Source organism: Felis catus, chromosome A2, assembly GCF_018350175.1.
Source record: "Felis catus isolate Fca126 chromosome A2, F.catus_Fca126_mat1.0, whole genome shotgun sequence".
Lineage (NCBI taxonomy): Eukaryota > Metazoa > Chordata > Mammalia > Carnivora > Felidae > Felis > Felis catus.
The window spans coordinates 168606496-168626363 of NC_058369.1; the positions used below are offsets into that span (position 1 = coordinate 168606496).

Genomic DNA, 19868 nt, shown 5'->3' on the forward strand with positions numbered 1-19868 from the left:
ATGTGCATGTGTGTGTTTGTGTGTGCTCGCATGTGTGTGTACGTGGACATGCATGTGCATGCTTGTATGTCCTCATGTGCGTGTGTGTACGTGGACATGTATTGCATGCTTCTGTGTGTGCTCACACGTGAACGTGTGTGTGCTCATGTGTGTACCTATACACATACATGCTTGTGCATGCATGCGCTCACATATGTGTGTACACGGACATGTGCATGTGCGTGTTTGTGTATGCTCATGTGTGCGCTTCCGTGTGCTCACGTGTGTGTGTACATGGATGTGTGCATGTGTGTACATGTGTTGATGGGAGTGAAGGTACTGCAGCCCACACCAGAGGGGCAGCCATACCGTCCAGAATCAAAATATGCCAAAATCACCCAACTGTAAACTTAGCAGCTGAGGTAACATGAGTCTTCCCTGCCTGTGGCAGGGCCAGCAGCACGAGCCCTCAGACGCGGTTACAGGCGCAGGGCTGAGACACACCAAAGGGCCCTCCTGTCTTAGTGTTTCTCCCGTGCTTACTGAAGACACAGATTCCCAGGTCCTGCTCCACAGTTCCTGTTGGAACCACTGGAACGGGCCCAGGAATCTGCCTTTTCCAAGTTTTGAGGATGAGTTTTCCTAGCCTGAGAAAGCCAACAGCCCCAGGAAAGAGAGGTCACAGATCACAGATCAGGGGACAAAGGGCACCCTGGAAAGCAGTCCCAGGGCAGAGCCGAGCTAGGAGGCTCAGCTGTGCGGCCACAGCACTTGTGTCCTGTTGTCTGTGATGCAGCTGAGCTGACCCTCGGCAAAGCCTGTGGCAGGCTGGGGACTCAGGGAGGGGGACTGCTTGCACCATGTGGCCGGCGTGAACCCCTGGCTCCAAGAAGAGGCCCTTATCTTTGAGAATGTGCACCAGAGACATGGGGGCAGTAAGAGCTCATCCCAGGGCTCACAAGTGGTCAGAAAGATCGGCTGTATACGGGCCATGTGCTGAGGGGGCAAGCACGGAGCGAGGTGGGGAAGAGAAGAGCCACTCCCACCTCCCTCAGGGAGGCTACTCTTGTCCACGTCCAGAGTCGCAGGCCATGGCTGGTGTGGGGCTGAGATGAAGCCAGGAGTGCCCAGTCACAGGAAAGGTCAGACCCAAAAGGGGGCTATTGTAAGTACAAGCTATTTGAAGGGTACATCCATGAGCCTCTCCATCACTTTAACGTGCCCTCTTGTGACTAAGCAGCAAACAGCCATCAGCAGCAGAGGTGACCCACCAAGACAGAACCCCACACCTACCAGACATCTCCCAGCTTGGGTGGGAAGCATCAGGTGGCTCCCAAGAGACTCACACAGCCTGCTCCAGGACCAGCCAGAGGGAATTAACTTAGAGCTGGGGGTGGGGGGCAGTTTCTAGAGCAAGATGGATGTCACAGGGCAGGACTAAGTGTCATAGGGCAAGAGTGGGTGTCCTAGGGTAGAACCAAGTGATCTAGGGCAGGACTTGGTGACCTAGGACAGGACTGGGTGTCCTAGGGCAGGACCAGGTGATCTAGGGCAGGACCAGGTGATCCAGGGCAGGGCCAAGTGATTTAGGACAGGACCCAGTGATCTAAGACAGGACCAGGTGACCTAGGACAGAACTTGGTATCCTAGGGCAAGACCGAGTGATCTAGGACAGGACTGGGTGACCCAGGGCAGGACTGGGTGTCCTTGGGCAGGACCAGGTGATCTAGGGCAGGACCGGGTGATCTAGGACAGAACTGGTGACCCAGGGCAGGACTGGGTGTCCTAGGGCAGGACCAGGTGATCTAGGGCAGGACTGGGTGATCTAGAACAGGATTGGGTGACCTAGAGGAGGACCGGGTAGAGCATGCAAAATGCCTTTAAGTAGGCAAATGGATAAATAAACAGTCGTACCTCCGGACAGTGGAATATTATTCAGCACTAAAAAGAAATGAGCTATCAAGTCATGAAAATAGAGGTACACGGAGGAATCTTAAATGCATATCACTAAGTGAAGAAGCCAGTCTGAAAAGGCCTATATATTGTATAAGTCTAACTCCATGAAATTCTGGAAAAGGCAAAACCACGGGAGACAGTAAAAAGATATGTGGTCGGATGATTAGGGGGAGGGATGAACGGGGACGCACTGAAGACTTTTAGGGCAGTGAAAGTACTCTGTATGATTGTGTAGGGATGGACACATGTCATTGTACGTTTGTGCAAACCCATGGAGTGGACCAAAAAAAGTTAACATTAATGTAAACTATGGGCATTAGTTAATTACAATGTATCAGTATTAACTCATCAACTGCAAGTAATATGCCATATCAAGCCAAGATGTTAATAACAGAGAAATCTTTGGGGAGGTGGGGATAAGGGAGTATGTGCAAAGTGTCAAGACTTTCTCTGCTCAACCTTTATGTAAATCTAACATTCTCTAAGAAATAAAATCTATGAATTAAAAACCTTATTTGCCTTTATGCTTAACCACCTCCACAAAGTACTGCTCCTATGTCTCAGACTCACTCTGAGCACTAAACCTGCAGTGTAACCTTGTGTGACTGCAGTGATGCCATCGGAATCCCCAGCTTCACAGGGTCTTTAGGGCATTATCTGGGAGGGACGGAACACTGAAAACTGGGAAATAATACATGGGCAGGTCCTAAGGAAGTTGGGACACTGAACCCCTCCGTTCCACCAACCTTTCTTTGCCAGAAGAAGCCCTCCTTCCTCTCCTGCTAAAGAGGCTAACCCTGTCTGAAGAACGTGTCTGAGCCACCCAGGTGGTTGCCCCACATGGTCCTGCTGAGCCTTCCCCAGACACACCGTCACCACCTCTCACTGCATCTGGACCTACACCTGGACTTAAGTCCCAGCAGGCCCCAGGGTGAGGAGGCACACACACACAGAGAGAGAGAGAGAGAGAGAGAGAGAGAGAGAGAGAGAGAGAGAGAGGGAGAGAGAGAGATGCCCTCAAAGAACAGCATGATCTTGCCAATTTATACCAACAGAAACCTGGGCAACACATGTGGGAATGGCTCTTAAGTATGTGAGATCAAGATGGAATGAACAGAAATTGGACCAGGCTAAATGTATTGATATGGGCCACTAAGTGCAAATTCTCCAACCAATGTTTTAGATTAGGGGGCTGGAAATAGCTTTAACAGTTTCCACCAATGGTTGACATAAACAGGCATCCGAAGGGGGTGTCCATATGAAATGACGTGGAGATGCCAGAATTTCCTTGTTATATCACAAAGAGGTAAGTGTCTGAAGGCTTATGGAAATTGGGACACTGGAGTGGATTGCCATGTAAGACCTGCTAACGACCTCAGGAGGGTCGAGAGGATATGCCTTTCCCCAAGACTATGAGAGATGAGTTTAGAAGAGTGCCCCAGCGCCCTTGAAGAGCTCTGTGCTGATGCCCCCTCAGGTCAGAAAGTACCCTGGGAGAGCTCTCCTCAACCTGGGATCCCTAAATGCAGAGGGGACGATGGGATCTTGAGGTGGCAAGGGCCAAGGGGGTGCATGTAAGAGCTAAGGACAGATGGATGTGGTCACCACAAAGCAGCAAGCAGAAGACCGTTGTTACTGATTAGGTGAGCAGACTGCTCCTACCACTGGAATAGACAGACAGGCCTCCAAGAGTCTTAGGGACATGCATAAGCAGGAAAGTTCCAGATCTACAGAACTGAGGTCTGGCTTGAATCACCAACACAGAGTCACAGCCCTTCAAACAACTTCCAGACTTGGCACAATCCCAGGTCATAGAGTAGAGCCCCAAGAATGAAGCTGCAGGGTTGGGGCAGAGTCCCTGAAGGGTACACAAGTCAGCAATTCATACAGTGATTCCTTCTCCTAGCCTTCCCCAGAGGGACCTGCGCCCTTGTTCCAGGATGAGTGTGTACCAAGGGAAAAGGAGATAATGAGAGTCTTCAGTGGCTGTCAAACACTGACTCTGAACTGACGCTAATAGCAGAAAAACCCAAACATCACTGTGGCCCCCCCAGTCAGAGCAGGGGCTTACAGAGGCCAGGTGATCGCACTCACTCTGTCGTCATTCCCCCAGCTCTGGAGTGGACACACTCGGGGGCTGGCAGGTCCCCCACACTGATTCCCTGACTGGCAGATCCAGGGCTATTCTGGTGGGAGAGGCCCGAGGACAGCCTCTGGATATAAAACCTTGTACCAAAAGCGATACGGCCTCCCTGGAGGGCATGGTTAGTGGGAGATTAGTGCCACCGTCAAGGACTTGAAGGATGCAGGGGAGGTGACTGACACCACGCCCCTTTCAACTCTCCTGCTTGGCCTGTGCCCAGAGAGGTGGATTGTGGGAAAGGACAGTGGATTATCATGAACTTAACCTGGTGGTGACTCCCAGTGGTGCTGCTGTTGCAAAGGTGGTCCCGCTGATGGAGGAGTCAGCACAGCCATGGTGCCCGCGACGCAGCTGTTAGTCTGGTGACCGCTGTCTCTACACCCACACTTAAGACCAACAGAAGCTGTCTGCTCTCACCTGCTGAGGTCAGCAACATGCCTGCACTGTGCTATATCACAGGTGTATCAACCCTCCAGCCCCCGTCACACCTGCACTGTGCTATATCACAGGTGTCCCAACCCCCCAACCACTGTCATTATCTGGTCCACCGGGGCCTTACTTAGTTCTGTCCACACAGCATCATGCATGGGACGTCAGTAAATTTAGAAATTATGCTGATTGGACCTAATAGGGAAGAAGTAGCAACTACCCACATATGTGGCTAAGACACCTGCACACCAGACTCGGATGCTGCTTGGCCCTTTGGAAGGCCCCAGAGGCAAATCACAGAGCAGACCCTTAGGGCTTGGGAGCGAACACACATCTCTGCAGATAACTACTCTCCTTTCAAGAAACCGCTTTCGGCTGCTACTATACCTTAGTCAAGAATGAACGCTTGGGGGGCGCCTGGATGGCGCAGTCGGTTAAGCGTCCGACTTCAGCCAGGTCACGATCTCACGGTCCCTGAGTTCGAGCCCCGCGTCAGGCTCTGGGCTGATGGCTCGGAGCCTGGAGCCTGTTTCCAATTCTGTGTCTCCCTCTCTCTCTGCCCCTCCCCCGTTCATGCTCTGTCTCTCTCTGTCCCAAAAAAAAAAAAAAAAAAAAAAGTTGAAAAAAAAAAAAAAGAAAAAGAAAGAATGAACGCTTGGCCACAGGCCACCGAGCTACCACACAATTCGGTTACTATGAACTAAGTGTTGTATGACCACAGCCGTCTTACAGCTCACACACGTTGTTGGCCCTCTGTCCACTCACTCGGATCTGTAAACAGCTGCCAGCAACTGCCCTTTCCCCCAGGGTCCCATCCAGCTTCTGGGAACTGTGCACGTTCGGCATCCTGACGAGGGGCTGACTTTCGCAGGACACCTCATCACCAAGGTCAGGGCCACGAGAACGGTCATGGGCTCCTGTCCGTCCTTGTCCTCGACCTCTCATCTCACACCCATGGTCCCTTCCCATTGCCTGCCCTGCAGATTCAGGCTCCAGACCAAAGACAGCAGTCTGGTAGGCACACTCCATCATCGCCCATGACTGCACACGACCAACTCCCTGTAACTGATTGCGCACGCGGTCTCCTAGCGGTTCTGCTTCCCTGCCTGAACCTGGGACAGTTAGTGTCCTGGGGAGAAAGGGTGCCATAGTCCAATGACTCAGAGCGAATGAATGAATGTAATTGTTTACTGCAGAACTTTCTGGCATGTTCACGAACCAGCATACATCACGAACATTCAAAAGGAGGAAAGGAGCAAGTAATGTTTCCCAAACCTACTGGACCACAGACTTTTTTCTTGATGGAGCCACTGATAAGCTCTGTGGGATATGATGTAGAAAGAATGTATGGACTCAGGTCCATGTTCCTCTCCTGGTCCCTCCTTCCAGGCCTGGGCCCCCAGCAGGGCCATTTTAGGTCCTGACCACGAGACATGCGAATTTCACCCTCCAGGAGCTTCACCCTGACCCTCACCTGACACCAAGGTGTTGTGTTTGCAAGTGGGCCTCCTGTCCAGGCTCTGAGGGCACAGGAAACAGGGCTTTACTGCCGTAGTAGGAACAGGGCATAGTAATGCTAAGCATGCGGATGCAGCTTCCCCCTCTATTTCAAAAATTATATACATAATATAAATTACATATGTGATAATTATGTGTATAATAATATCTGAGTCATTGTAATTATTTTTATTCTGAAGTTAGCTGACATACAGCTTGGTCTTGGCTTCAGGAGTAGAACCCAGTGATTCATCACTTACGTACGACAGCCAGTGCTCATCCCAACACGTGCCCTCCTCAATGCGCATCACCCATCTAGCCCACCCCCCACCCTCCTCTCGCCAGCACCCCTCAGTTTGTTCTCCGTATTTAAGAGTCTCTTACGGTTTGCCTCCCCCTCTGTTTTTATCTTATTTTTCCTTCCCTTCCCCTATGATTAAGTTTCTCAAATTCCACATGACTGAAATCTTATGATATGTATCTTTCTCTGTCTACCTGACTTATTTCACTTAGCATATTTTTAAAACTATCTTCTTAGCACCCCTGTGAAGTAAACAGGTAACAGGAAGCTCCCGTATAACAAAAACTTGCATGATGACAGTATTTAGAGGCAAACTGACTTTCTGGGGGTTGATCAGTGGCTGGCTTGCACGTGGCTGAGGGGGGCTGGTCCGAGGCCTGGCGTCTCTGTCACGTGACCTGTAGGTGTCTCTCCTACTCTCTGAAGCACCGTCAAACTGCTGTGGTTCCTGGACGCCCGGCAGCATCTAGGGCCAGCCACCTCTAGCCCACGAAGGGAACCCCCGCTGGAACCTTCTAGAAGTAAGGCTGCCTGCTCCTAGCCCTCTTCTATCTCAGCACTGGTCCCCCCAACATAAGAGGCCCATGATCTTTAAGGAGAAGCAAAGCACCTGCTGAACGCTGGGTGCAAAGGCAGCTCGGGCCAGCAGCCCAGGACAGGACAGTTTGGCCCACACCTGCCTACCTGTTCGGGAGAGCTTCTGCAAGGTGGCTGCCAGGTGCTGCAGAACCGCCGGTGACACTTCATAGCGGTGTGTGTCTACTGCTGGAACCTTCTGGCACCTTCCAAACACTCCATCTGTGAGAAAAGGGAAGCAGAGAAGAAAAAGTGACATTTCATTTTCAGAGAGAAGAAAGGCATTACACACATCCTTGCAATATATTCTAATTATGCACTGTGGTGAGGCTTTGGAACACGGCTTTAGAAAGTCATCAAAACACTATCATAAGTCAGAAGCACTTGGAAAGTAATGGTTTATTTAAATAGAAGAGCATGATAAAAAACACAATTCCAAAGGTATAGAGAAAAGGACGTGAATTCAGAGTAGCTGGCATTTTCTCTTCTACTTTCTCATCCCTTCCCCCCTCGCCACCCCCGCCACTCACTTTTTGTAATTTCCTGCCCCTGGCTTTCACCTTTCTGACTTGAAGCTTTGCCTCTGACAGTCCTGTGACAAAAAAGCCAATAGTACTCAGGATCGGTTTTCTAGATGAGAAACAGAACACCCAGGAAATATAAATATGAATTTGTGGAAGCCTGAGGATCGTGGAAGTACCTGCCACGCAGGCCGGCAAACGGGGGCAGATGCGGGAACGGCAGTGAGGCTGCTCAAGGTGCTTCCAGAACAAGAGAGACTAACGGGGACAATTTATCTAGTCTGTTCCATCTGTCTAAAATGACACACTCTGCTCATCAACATCTTTTCAAACCACACCCTCCAGTTAATTTAGGCCCCAGTTAGTCTTTATTCGGCAAATTGTTCACTTTGAAATAAGCTTCCTGTAGGGGGTTCAAACATCCAAATTACCGTCCTTCGTACACACAAAAGACTAATTCAAGGGCCAGGCGGCCATCTGCAGCTTCAGGCCCGGATGGAGGGGGAAACACTTCCCTTATTGTTCACAACAGTCTCACTGCACGAAGTGTAGCCGAGGAAAAGCCTTCAAGTGCAACAAGTTTAATCGTCAGAGACACGTTCGCCCAGTGCCAGGCTGACTCAGTGATTACGGGTCTGATGTCCCATATGTGCTTAAGATGGATGGCGCTCTGTGATCGGCAGAAAATCACCCTAAGTATGGAGAGCATGTCGTGGATTTCTATGGGACTTTGCACAGCAGGGGACACAGCCGGCACAGCTGCTCATTCCGGGCACACCACGGCCATGCAGAAAAGTCAGACCCTTCTGCCGGCCCCGCCCCCCGCACAGGGCTCTACTGGGCACCTCTGCCGGTCACCTCTGTGGGTCACCTCGGCCGTGCGGAGCTCTGCCGGTCACCTCCACCCTATGGCACCGCCCCTCTGTCTGAGTGACTCACTTAACACAACGGCCATCTCCGGCCACAGTGATTCCCAGTCACGGTTCTCTTGGAGGGAGGGTCTCATCTCCCTGCCACTACCCAGTGAGACAGGCAATCTGCTCCACGTGAACACAGACAGCAAGTGTCCCCGTTCTTTTGATTTTGCCTTGTGCGAAGAACCCTGTGCCTGTGGATGGCGTGTTCACGTGGGCAAGGACGAGGGGGCAGGGAGGAGAAGGAGGCTAAGAGAAAAGCGAAGAACTCTCTATAATGTACCTGAAACTCTCATTTTACTTTACAAATGGAGTATCTCGAAAGTAGAATTGTAACATGTAGAGACTGGAAGAAGCATTAAGATGGGCTGACCCCACATTTTACAGTTGAGCGTCGTGACCCGCTAAGGTCCTCATCAGTGAAAAATGGCCAAAGACATTTCCTATCTATTTTGGAACATCCCAAGTAAATTAATTCCCTCTGAAGTATAAACGGCTTCACCCTTGAAAGTTGGTTTGTGCCACACAACGTGGTAAATATATTCTTGGAAAAATAATTATTGGATTTTCTTGAAATCTCTCTCTCGACTATATACTTAAAACACGTATATATACTATAATACATAGTATTTTTGTGCTTTTAAAATTAGGTTTAGTTTTAGCTAGTCATTTGGTTTTAATGATTTAAATGTTGAAACTAAACCAACCATCGATTCTCTTTGCCCCTAGACTACAGCCTTGCTGATGAGGCAGGACAGACCTTTCCCCAGTACATTTCTTTAAACTTTATCCTTTAAATAAACTTTATTTTTTAAAGCAGTTTTAGGTTCACAGCAAAGTTGAAGGGCAGGTACAGAGAGTCCCCATATTCCTCCTGCCCTCACGTATGCAAACCAACAGCCCCCAGCCTGAGTGGTACATTTGCCACAACCAATGAGCCTACAGTGATGCCTCATTATCACTCAAAGTCTGTAGTTCACATCAGGGTCATTCTCGGTGTTGTACACCGATGGGTTTGGACAAAAGCACAGTGGCACATGCTCACCATTATAGTGTCACGCAGGGTAGTGTCACTGCCCTGAAAATCCTCTGTGCTCCCCCTGTTCACCCCTCCATGCCTCTCACCCCTGGCAACCATTGACCATTTTACGGTCTCCAAAGTTGTGTCTTTTCCAGAATGGCATATACAGTTGACCCTTGAACCACACTGGTGTGAACTCTATAGGTCCACTTTTATACACAGATTTATTTTTAGCTACACAGTATTGTGCAGACACACGTGTTGGTGTGTGTACATATGTGCATCTACATGTGTGTATAGTGTGTGTGCTTGTGTCCACATGTATGTGTTTGCATGTGCGTCTACAAGTGTTACGTGCACGTGCCTTTGCATGTGTGTTGTGTACACATGAGATGTGTGCTGTGTGTATGTGCATACACGTATATACATAGACAGCCCTGCCATTTGTCTAGCGGCTACACTGTGTGAGAACCCAAGGATACAGCCATTCCAACATCATAAATTCATCTAGGAAACAGATATGTTAATACCTCCCTACCAGAAACCTGATTTCCTTATTTATTTCTCAATAAACAACTTCACCACCTTTTTCTCTGTTTCCTCTGGATGACTGTGTGTACACTCTCATCCACACCTTCTCCTAATTTCCAGCCCCATCATGCTGTGTATCTGCGGTGCCCTCCCCATCCTAAGGAGTGGATTCCGTCCCTGCCCACACTGCTCGGCCTCATCCTCCAACCTCAGGAAACGCACGCCCTGCTCCGATGTCCCCCCTGCTGGACAGGTGGGATAGCGGTGGGACACGCATCTAGGGCAGAAGTGGACACGCAAACTACTCACTTGTAACTGTGGTACAGGCTACAGAGGGACATGCTTCAGGGCGGCACAAAGACGGGGCACTGACCTCATCCGACACATAAAGACCCCAGGAAAGTAGCAGCCGGTTGGGCTCCAACATTTACAGAAAGGGGCTGCCTACCTAGGGCTGGCAGGGACATCTAGGCAGGGGAGCAGGCTCTGTGGAGGACAGGAAGCGTCCGGTCGCTAGAGCTCTGGGACCAAGGCACTGAGCTCCCAGATGCGGAGCGAGTCAGCGGTGTGTGCAGAGCCTGAGGGCACGGAGAGGTTCAGCCCTCCTCCAGGAACTTCTGGCACCTTCCAGGCAGGTTTTGCATTTTGCCAGAAACCAAGGGGTGAGCTGCCTGTCCAGGGGAGGGTGGCTCAGCGAGGAGGACCACCATAGAAGTAAGAGAGCAGGACAGATCCACAGCCTTTTCAGAGGTGAACCCGTAGGACACCAATGCCACCCAGCTGTAGGCCAGCCCCTTCCACGAGTCCACGGCACAGAAAGCGTCTGGGGTTCAAGGAAATATTCCGAGGGACAGTCCATGGAACATGTGTTTTTCCAAAGCAGAAACAAAGCTGTCTTGCTGCCAGCTGGGAGAGGTGACCCACTGGCCCCCAATCAAGTGACACTGCATCCTTCCGTGGAGAGGCCACCTCCCAGAGCTCTGTGGGCAGTAACCACAGCAACCACAGAATCATGGACTGTGCTTAAAATCCCCAAACTTGCTGACGGCTGTCCCCAAGACCAAATTTCTGAGATGACAATCCCCCTCCTCATTTTGCAGAGCAGAAGACTGGGTCTCCACCGCTTCTGGAAACCCGAGACTACACGCTTTTAAACAGAAAAACAAGGGATGTTTGCAATCCTCGGAAAATAGCTGCTGCTGTCCCAGCTGAGTGTCACTGACCAGACGGCCATCTACAACTGGGCAGTGGGTTTCTCCTGTTAGAAAGAGGCCTTGATGATTTCTTTGCTGTTTTTTTTTTGAAGAATGTGAAAAAAACAGCTTGTTCATAATGTCTGTACCTTTGTTTTAACCAGTATTCCTTGGAGCATTATTCCCACAGGCAGAAGTCATTTTCACTCATCAACATCACTGTCCCCTGAACACTGATGCAGGCCTGTGGCTGTGCCCCGCTCCTGGACCGGCGTTCCAGAATTCACTTCTCCCTCGGTCTGTGGGGCTGTGCATGTCCCCAGGCTGCATAGGACACACGTGTGCACACCTGTGTGCACACACATCTCCACATCCCTCTGGCACTGACATTCTCCTCTCACCTCCAGGCACCATGGGCTCCTGGAAGGCAGGCACCAGAGCTACACCTCTTAGAGCTCCCACATCTGACACTACTCTGCACCCACTGTAGGTTCAATAAATATTTGTGACCGATTAACTGGTGTTTTTCCACTTGCCTGAAAAAAAAGCTGAGTGGCGCCTGAGCAGCTCAGTCGGGTAAGTGTCTCAATTTCAGCTCAGGTCATGATCTCACAGTTTATGGGTTCGAGTCCCGTGTCAGGCTCTGTGCTGATAGTGTGGAGTCTGCCTGGGAGTCTCTCTCCCTCTCCCGCTCTGCCTTTCCCCTGCTCGCTCTCGCTCTCTCAAAACAAATAAACGTTTTTGAAAAGCTGAGATGCCCACAGAAATGTATACCACCATCAACTAGAATCCTAATTCCCTGGAATCTCACACTGATTTAGAAGTGCACAAGTCCCAGCACATGACCCGGCTGGAGGCAGGACCAGGGATCGCTGAGAACAAACCCAGGGGGCTCAGGTGGAGCCTGAGAACAAACCCAGGGGGCTCGTGGAGGAGCCTGCTCCTCCGTGCTCTCAGCAAACACGGCACCTCCTCCCCCTCTAACTCCGCGCAGGCTCAGAGCACTGGTCCTCCCCCAGCTCATCCATCCCCAGCCTCACACGTGGAGGACCTCTGCTCTGGGGAAGGCATGTTCATGTTCAGAGATACTGGCCTTTACTCTCAGGATGCTGTGGCTCTGGGGACTGCAGAGTGCAGGCCTCTCAGAGAATGAGCCAGACCAGCAGGTCAGACTACCAAGCGGCTGTGGGCTTGAACAGGTGGGTTTAGGTCTCTCTTGGAGAGAACCATCTCTGTTCAGCGTCCGTCACGCAATTCACCTCAGGCTTGCATTAAAGGGCATCCTGAAAAAAAGCCTGTGGAGTCTACATTGTACGCCTGCTGAGAAACGTCCCTCATAGCATCGTCAGTGTCTCTTCGCAAAGGCCCAGACAGGGAAGGAATCCCCCAGACCCCAGGACAGGACCCACCCACCTTCTACCTTCTACCCTCTTGTTGGTCACCGGCTGTTCTCGTCACATCTCTGATCTTGTTGTGCAGGCTCTGGTGGTATTTTTTTTTAAGGAAGTAACCATTTTCTTTGCACCCATCATATTCAATCCTCTCTTGTTTTTCTGTCTGTCCCTGTTTTTTATTTTTTTTATGCATCTTTTTTACATTTCTTCATTATTTCTTTGGGAAGAGATAATGAGACTAGGTAATTCACAAACACAATGAGATCACCTTATTTAGATTTTCAGAGTGGGATAATTAGTTTAGGGCACGTTTAGAAATTATTGCAAAGCACATACCTGTTCAATAATTTGTGTAAATAGTTTATTCATGTAAATAATATGCATGTGCAAACGTATTATCTTTGTTCGCTGGAAACCCTAAGAACAATATTCTTGATTTTGGAGCTAGAAGGGATCAGCAGAAAAGGTGTCACAGTTATAAAGTCTTTGCAAATGAGGGTGTGCCAGAGGTGGCATTAAAATAATTATGGGGCAGGAGAGAAACATACAGTAAATCATCCGTATGCAGAATCTCCTTGCAGGGGTAAAAACAAGAGCTTTCAGGAGGTCTGGCCCAGGGATCAGCCTTGCCTCTTTCCATAATCATAGAAACAATGGCCTGTGACATACATTTAGTTTCTCAAAATACTGCATACAGTAAACAATAAATGCATTCATGCACCTTGTGAAATGGCTGGTCAACCCTATGGGACAAAAGGAACAGGGGTCTGTCTAAAGCAGCTCCCGGGGGCTTGCAGGGGAAACACAGGAAGTGGTAAGGGGTTTGACCACAAGGACCTCCTGGGACGTTCCAGGAATTTAACCCAGTGCTCAGAAACGGCACACAGGCTCAGAGAGATGTGTTTTGGGGCACCCAGTCCCTGAGCCCATGGTGGGTGTACCTGCTGTATCTGAGCACCCATAAGCTGCCATCTAGGAAGTACGTTACATTTTGTAAAACGGGTTCTGGTTCACCCCCACCCTGCATCAAACTTGGCACCGAGGTGGCAGCAGGATGAAGCAGCAACAGCGACCCCTGGTGGTCACCTCCCCACAGCACAGGATCCTCACAGGGACAGTTGGTGGGGGAGCTCTTGGGAAGCCCAGACAGGCCAAAAACCATATCCACAGAGCTGCCTGGACCCTAGTTTGTTGATGGTGCTGGTATTCCCCAGGGAGGCAGGGGAGTCAGTGACATGCACATGTAGACACCCACACAAGCTCGCATGCTTGCACACACATGTGCACAGACTTCTACACCCATCCATGCACACTGGGGACTGCCTGGCCACAACCAGGCCAAGGGACACCCCCCCCCCACTTGCAGACAGATGCCTGCACCCACCTTTCAGGCAGGCTAGCGTAAAAGCCCCGCCCTCCAGTGTCATGCTGTTCCAAGCTAAAGCACCCTTTCCTTTTTCCTGGCCTCCCCTCTGTTGTCCTGTAGGACCCTAATCTCTCTCCCCTCCTCCCAAGGTAGCTTATCCTCCCCCCACCATGCTGTTCAGGGTGTCCACAGGCCATGTAGGAAGGACCTGCCCCATCAGACCCCAGGGACACCTCTGTGCACAGCATGGCTGGGGACAGACAGAGGGGCCGGCTGTCCGGAAGCTGCGAGTCAGCCTCGGTCCTCAAGCTCGGGAGTGACGACGCTCTGCCACCCCTTCTGTGAATACTGGGGACCAACTTCTCCCATCGCCTGAGGAGTGTGGTACGGTCTGGGAAGGTAAACGTGGCTCATAAGCCCCACGCTGGTGGCCAGGCTGGGCAGTGGGTGAACAGTGAAGACGGCAATAAGAATAAATAAAACCGGTCCCATCACTGCCACTGAGCGCTTATGCCCCAAGCACTTTCCTAAGCCTTTTATGTGCAAGAACTCTAAACCCCCGTCACACTCTGATGAAACACCACCATCCCATTTGACACCAGCTGGAAACTGAGGCAGAGAGAGGCAGGAGCCCAAGGTCTCAAACCCAACAGCGTGCATCCGTGACGCCTGCGAGCCCTGCCTGGCCTCTTCCATCATGTTCCCTTCGCCTTCTGGCCGTCATCACCCTGAGCGTTAGCTTTCCTTTCCGTACACACGTCCCAGTTTCTGACGTAGAAAATAGTTACACTGCAGTGATGGAATGTCTTGTTCTGAAACTCATTAACAAAATTCCCTGGGTCCCCTGTTTGTCAACTCTGGATATAAGAGCTAACGTGTTTACATGCAGTTATGATGTGCCAGTACCACTCCTACACACGCAACTCGGTTAATCCCAGGACAACCTGCCATGGTCTCAACTGTCATGGTCTCCTTTCACTGTTGGGAAAACGAGGGCCCAGAGAGGTTGTGTGACCTGCCGAGGTCACACAGTAAATGGCAGGCTGGCCTAGAGTCTGCACGTCCTTTATGACTAACATGCCGTCACTTGTGCAGCTGTGATGGCACCAGGCCAGGGCAGGGGAAGCCAAACCAGGTATCTTCACCGTTTTGGTCACCTGAGCCCACATCGGAAGAAAAGAAAGAAACAACCACTGGGGGTTTGAGGAGGGAGGGAGACGGACCAGCACATGGCTGTTTGCAGCCAACAGATACCAGCAACAGATTTAATGTTTATTTGTTTTGCTTTTGTTTTTTTTTGAGAGACAGCAAGTGAGCACAAGAGCAGGGGAGGGGCAGAGAGAGAGGGAGACACAGAATCCCAAGCAGGCTCCAGGCTCCGAGCTGTCAGCACAGAGCCCGACGCAGAGCTCCAACCCATGAACCGTGAGATAATGACCTGAGCTGAAGTCGGACGTTTAACCGACTAAGCCACCCAGGTGTCCCTACAGCAACAGTTTGGAGTCTGCACCACGACAAGCCACCCACAGCCAGAGGCAGAGTCCAGGGCCCTTCCAAAGGCTGTTCCATCCCTACACTGGCCATGGGGTTGGCACCCACCTGCCTCTCAGAGCTCCTTCCGGTAGCCTGGAGCCCAGGTGCACAATGGGGATGGGCGTGAGCAGGAGATTCTGACTTTTGGCAACTGTGAACTACCCTGATTAGACAGCGATCCACAGACCATGCTGGGGGCTGCCCCTTCAGACACTCAGGCCGGCCCTGCTTGCTCAGACACGGGGGTCCGCCCACGCACAGCTTGGACATTCCCAGTCCTGCTCGAGGCTGACGAGAGACAAGGGGCAGGAACACTCTTCGCTGCTCAGCTGCCTCCATGTTTCCCAGTGAGATCAATTCAAAGGCAAAGCACCTGATAGTTACCATGTATCACAAATGTGCCCACAACGTCAGAGTTCTGGAGAGGAAAGGTGGTACTGGCTGCATGACGATGCTAGTGTCCTTACTGCCACTGAATTGTACACTTAATAAGGGTTACCATGGGGGCCCTGGGTGGCTCAGTCGTTTAAGCATCCAACTTCGGCTCAGGTCATGATCTCACAGTTTGTGGGTTCAAGCCTCACATCAGGCTCACTGCTGACAGCTCGGAGCCTGGAGCCTGCTTCAGATTCTGTGTCTTCTCTCTCTCTCTCTCTCTCTCTGCCCCACCCCCACTTGCACTCTTTCTCTCAAAAATAAATAAACATTAAAAAAAAAGCTTAATATGGCAAATTTTAAATTATATATACTTTCCCTCAATTTACAAATTTAACAAAGAGCAATTCAAAATACAAGAATACAACAAAGCAGGGCACTCTCAGCGAGCAATGAGGATGTGGATAGGAGATGTTAACGGTGTCCCGCGAGGCAGGGGCCATCTCCACCGGGAGGTGGGAGAGGAGCTGCATGGACTCCTGAGGTCGGTTACAGCTGCTGCTGGGGTCACACCACAATCACGTGTGGGTGACGGGTTTTCATTGGGGCACACGGGCACTTCCGGTCATCAGAATTAGTTCAAATTTCATTTAGTCCAGACCACTGAGCATTCATCTGGCTCCCACTTTGTCCACAAGCCAGGCCCAGCCGTTTGGATTCAGGGAAACACCACCCCCTCACATCTGATGAGACACACATGGGCATCAAGAGGTCACCAGGACCTGAGTTCCCGGAAGCAAAGGCCCAGAGACAGGCCTGGTCTGCTAGAGAAAGTCAACGCTGATCAGGGAGGGCTTTCTGGAGGAGGCAAGGCCAGGGCACTCTACTATCGCTGTCCAGCTGAGGATGGCTGTGAGGCCCCGGACCACAGGGGTCTCCTGACTGCTCTTCCACACCTGCATGGGAGGAGCCATCGGTCTGCGGGGGAGGGGGCTTCTAGCAGGCACGAGGCTGTCTTCAGAACTGCAAGTACCTGGAAAGCATGAGGTCAGGCTGCCTTGCTACAAGGACTCTTGGTTCCACAGAGGAGCGGTGGCTCCAGTCACAGTGAGGTAGGGCCGTTTCGTGCCTACCCCTCGACAAGTGTACCCCCTCCCATCAACATGCTTACACATCATATTGTTAAGTAACTGCTCGCAACACTGTGCATCTGGGTTTTGAACACAAATTACACTACCTGGAATTTAATACAAGAAACTCTTTGGAGTGTTGGTCAACAAGAATTTGGAATTGCATACACATGTGGGAAACCAGACTCTGCTAGCTCTAGGATAAGTAAAGTGAAAACCAGAGAGTCCCCGGATAGAATCCACCCAGAAAGAGAATGAGAGGCTGTGGGGCTGGCAGCGACACTTTCCTTTTTCCTTAACTTCAGCACAAATGACAAGCCGAAGGCTCACAGCTGGGATGCACAGAGTGGACGCCAGTGGCATTTGTGAGGCGCTGGGGAGAAGAGAACCCACAGGAATCTGAGACTCCGCTGGTGAGAAGTCACGTGCCTGCTTCGTGCCAGGGCCTTACTGGAATCGTCCTTCCCTCAAACACCCCTCTGTTCACCAGTGTCTTCTGTCAGCCAATGGATCATGCTGAAGTGACACAGGAACCCACAGACCCACGGAAGACACCGTCTCCTGATCTCAGGCCTGAGCTGGGTTGTGCCTTATCAGCTCCCACACCTGTCCATTTCAGAAGGTCACAGGGCCAGAGCCCAGGACTCTGTCAACAAAGGTGCACAGCCAAGTGGACCCGGGCGTTCTGTGCCTCCCTGAGAAAGTCCCCGGACAGGACAGGCCCCAGAAGGCACCGGTCTGCAGGGGCCAGGAGGCCCCAGAAGGTACCAGTCTGCAGGGGGCAGGAGGCCCGGCTGAAGGTAAACTCTGGCCTGTTGAGCCGCTTGCTTACCTGACCCACACAGGCCAAGACTTCTGTCCGCTCCACGTGGGTGCTGGCTGCCCGGCCCCTCTCCCAGCGTGGCCCTCGGCTCACTGGACTGCCGGTGCCCCTCTCACATGTGAACGCTGGGACCTGGCTCTGGAGACCCCTTCAGACAGCAATCAAACCCATTGGAATCAGCCTCCAGAACTCACACGTATCTCAGGGATGGTCTGCTGCACCACCCAGGAGCCTTCATATCCAGTGCTTTAAACTCAGGCCGGGGAGACAGCCAGGAGCCCCAGGAGGGGGACGTTCAGCGTTGAGAAGAGGAGCTGTGCATGCTTCCCAGCCCCGAGCAGGTGTCTGAAGGCGCTTCTCTCACTGACCCCACAGTCTGCTGTGATGCGCTGCAGCCGCCCCTGGAACGGCTCCTTCTCCTTCTGCAGCGCGTTTAGGTCTGCACACCTAGCAGGATTAGGTCTACACGACACCGCCACTCATGCACCGCTGCATTTTAACTTCTTGTTGACCTCTGACCCCTGAAGAGGAGGCCTGACAGCTGCAGGGTTTGGAGCACTCAGATAGGAAGTCCTGGGCCCCAGAGATTTTCCAGGGGGAGAGGCTGGGGTGGGCTGGTGTCGGTAATCCCCAGCACAATGTTGATCAGCAAAAACAAATCACACTGAGCCTTAAAATAGCCTTTCCTGAAAAGAAAGCTCTCCTCTTAAGATCACCGCCTAGGTGAGCACAGCAATAGATTTTCCAACGGACACATTAACCTTCCTGACTGCTTTCCACCATCTCGGGCCATGTGGCTCTGCCAGTCCTCGGCTCTGTTCCTGAAACGGATGGACCTGGCCCGGCCACCTACAGGACACTCATCCCGAGGCACCTGAGAGCAGGTGAGCAAATCACACCTTGTGATTTCAGAATAAACAGGGTTTTTGCTGGGAGCTGAAGAGAATGATAGCGTGTATTTTATTCAGGCCCTTGTGCTTCATAGACAAGAAAATTAAGGCAGTGAGGGATCGGACAGCCCACGGGGGGTTGCCCCCATACCCCCACTCCCCACCAAGACAACGCCCGTGGCCACCATGCCCGCTCTGGCCCTGCTAGGATATTCTAGCATCCACAGTTTCCTTCAGTAGAAACAACACAATAAAACGTGAGGTCAGAGTCAAAAGATAACACATTGCATTGGGCTGTGTAAACAATCCTGAAAAGATCCTGGCTGGACATTATTCACTTTCTAAGTACAATGTTGAAGCAGCTGCAGGGTTGGGACCAGCAGCAGTGCCGGAGCAGCAGCATCGGGACCAGCAGCAGCGCTGGAGCAACATCGGGCAGTCTGGGCTCTCAGGCGCTGAGACTTCGCCCATGAAACAGAAAGCACCTTCCGGAGACTGGCCTGGAGGAGCCCGGCTCTGCAGCCACCGGATTAGGTGACCTTCACCTGCTGCTGAGCCTCTCTAGTCTTTAGGGGTTAGGTGTTTGTTTTGTTTGGTTGTTTGTGAAAATTACAGGCTGGAGCCAGATAATCTGAACACCTCTTCCAGCTTTAAAATCCAGAGGTCAGTGCCTGTTGGTAGGAAGATGCACTCCCCAAGCAGTGGGACCCTGAGGGATTTCATCGACACGAAAGGCAGTTTACTGGGAGAAAGACGCAGTTGAAAGATGAAGAAGCACAATCTAAACCACCAACACATGTGCCATTTGCACAGCTCTGCTGCAGGCAGGTGCTGTCCTCACTTGTGGTGACTCTGTCCCAAAGGCGAGGGTTAATTCTGGTTTTCTGCCCTTGACCCAGCCTGGACAGACACATTGGCACTGCCCTGGAGATTTCAGCACTGTTCTCCCCTCTTTTCCTGGACACAACGGAGGGACCCTGCCTCCGCTAATGAGCTGAGCGGGCTCCTTGCTTCCTGTCAGGGGAGCTATGGCCGATCCGGACCTCCAGGTCCTGGCCACACTCAAGCATCCCCAGGAAGTCGGGCTCTCTGGGCAGGGACCTGGCTGGGGATGGGGGACCACCCGAGGCCGGCGTGAGGGTACTCGGCAAACCTCACTGTCGAGAGCTCAGACCCCACCCAAATCTCCGCGGGCTGTCATGTTTGGTGCAGTCTGCTGTGGGTCCAAAGATAAGCAGCAGGGAAGGAAAAAAAGGCAGTTTATCTGTGGCAGCTAATCTCCCCATCAGCAGCCCT

The 19868-nt window shown here is 51.6% G+C and overlaps 1 protein-coding gene across 6 annotated transcripts in view; it reads right to left on the minus strand.

Moving 5' to 3' along the window:
- Positions 1-19868, minus strand: part of PTPRN2 (protein tyrosine phosphatase receptor type N2) — an 801801-nt gene that overhangs the window by 568833 nt on the left and 213100 nt on the right. For all 6 annotated transcript variants that reach the window (XM_023250823.2, XM_023250821.2, XM_045053088.1 and 3 more), the window contains one exon: positions 6990-7103. In XM_023250823.2, the coding sequence (XP_023106591.2) occupies positions 6990-7103 (114 nt within the window). The remainder of the gene's footprint in view (positions 1-6989; positions 7104-19868) is intronic.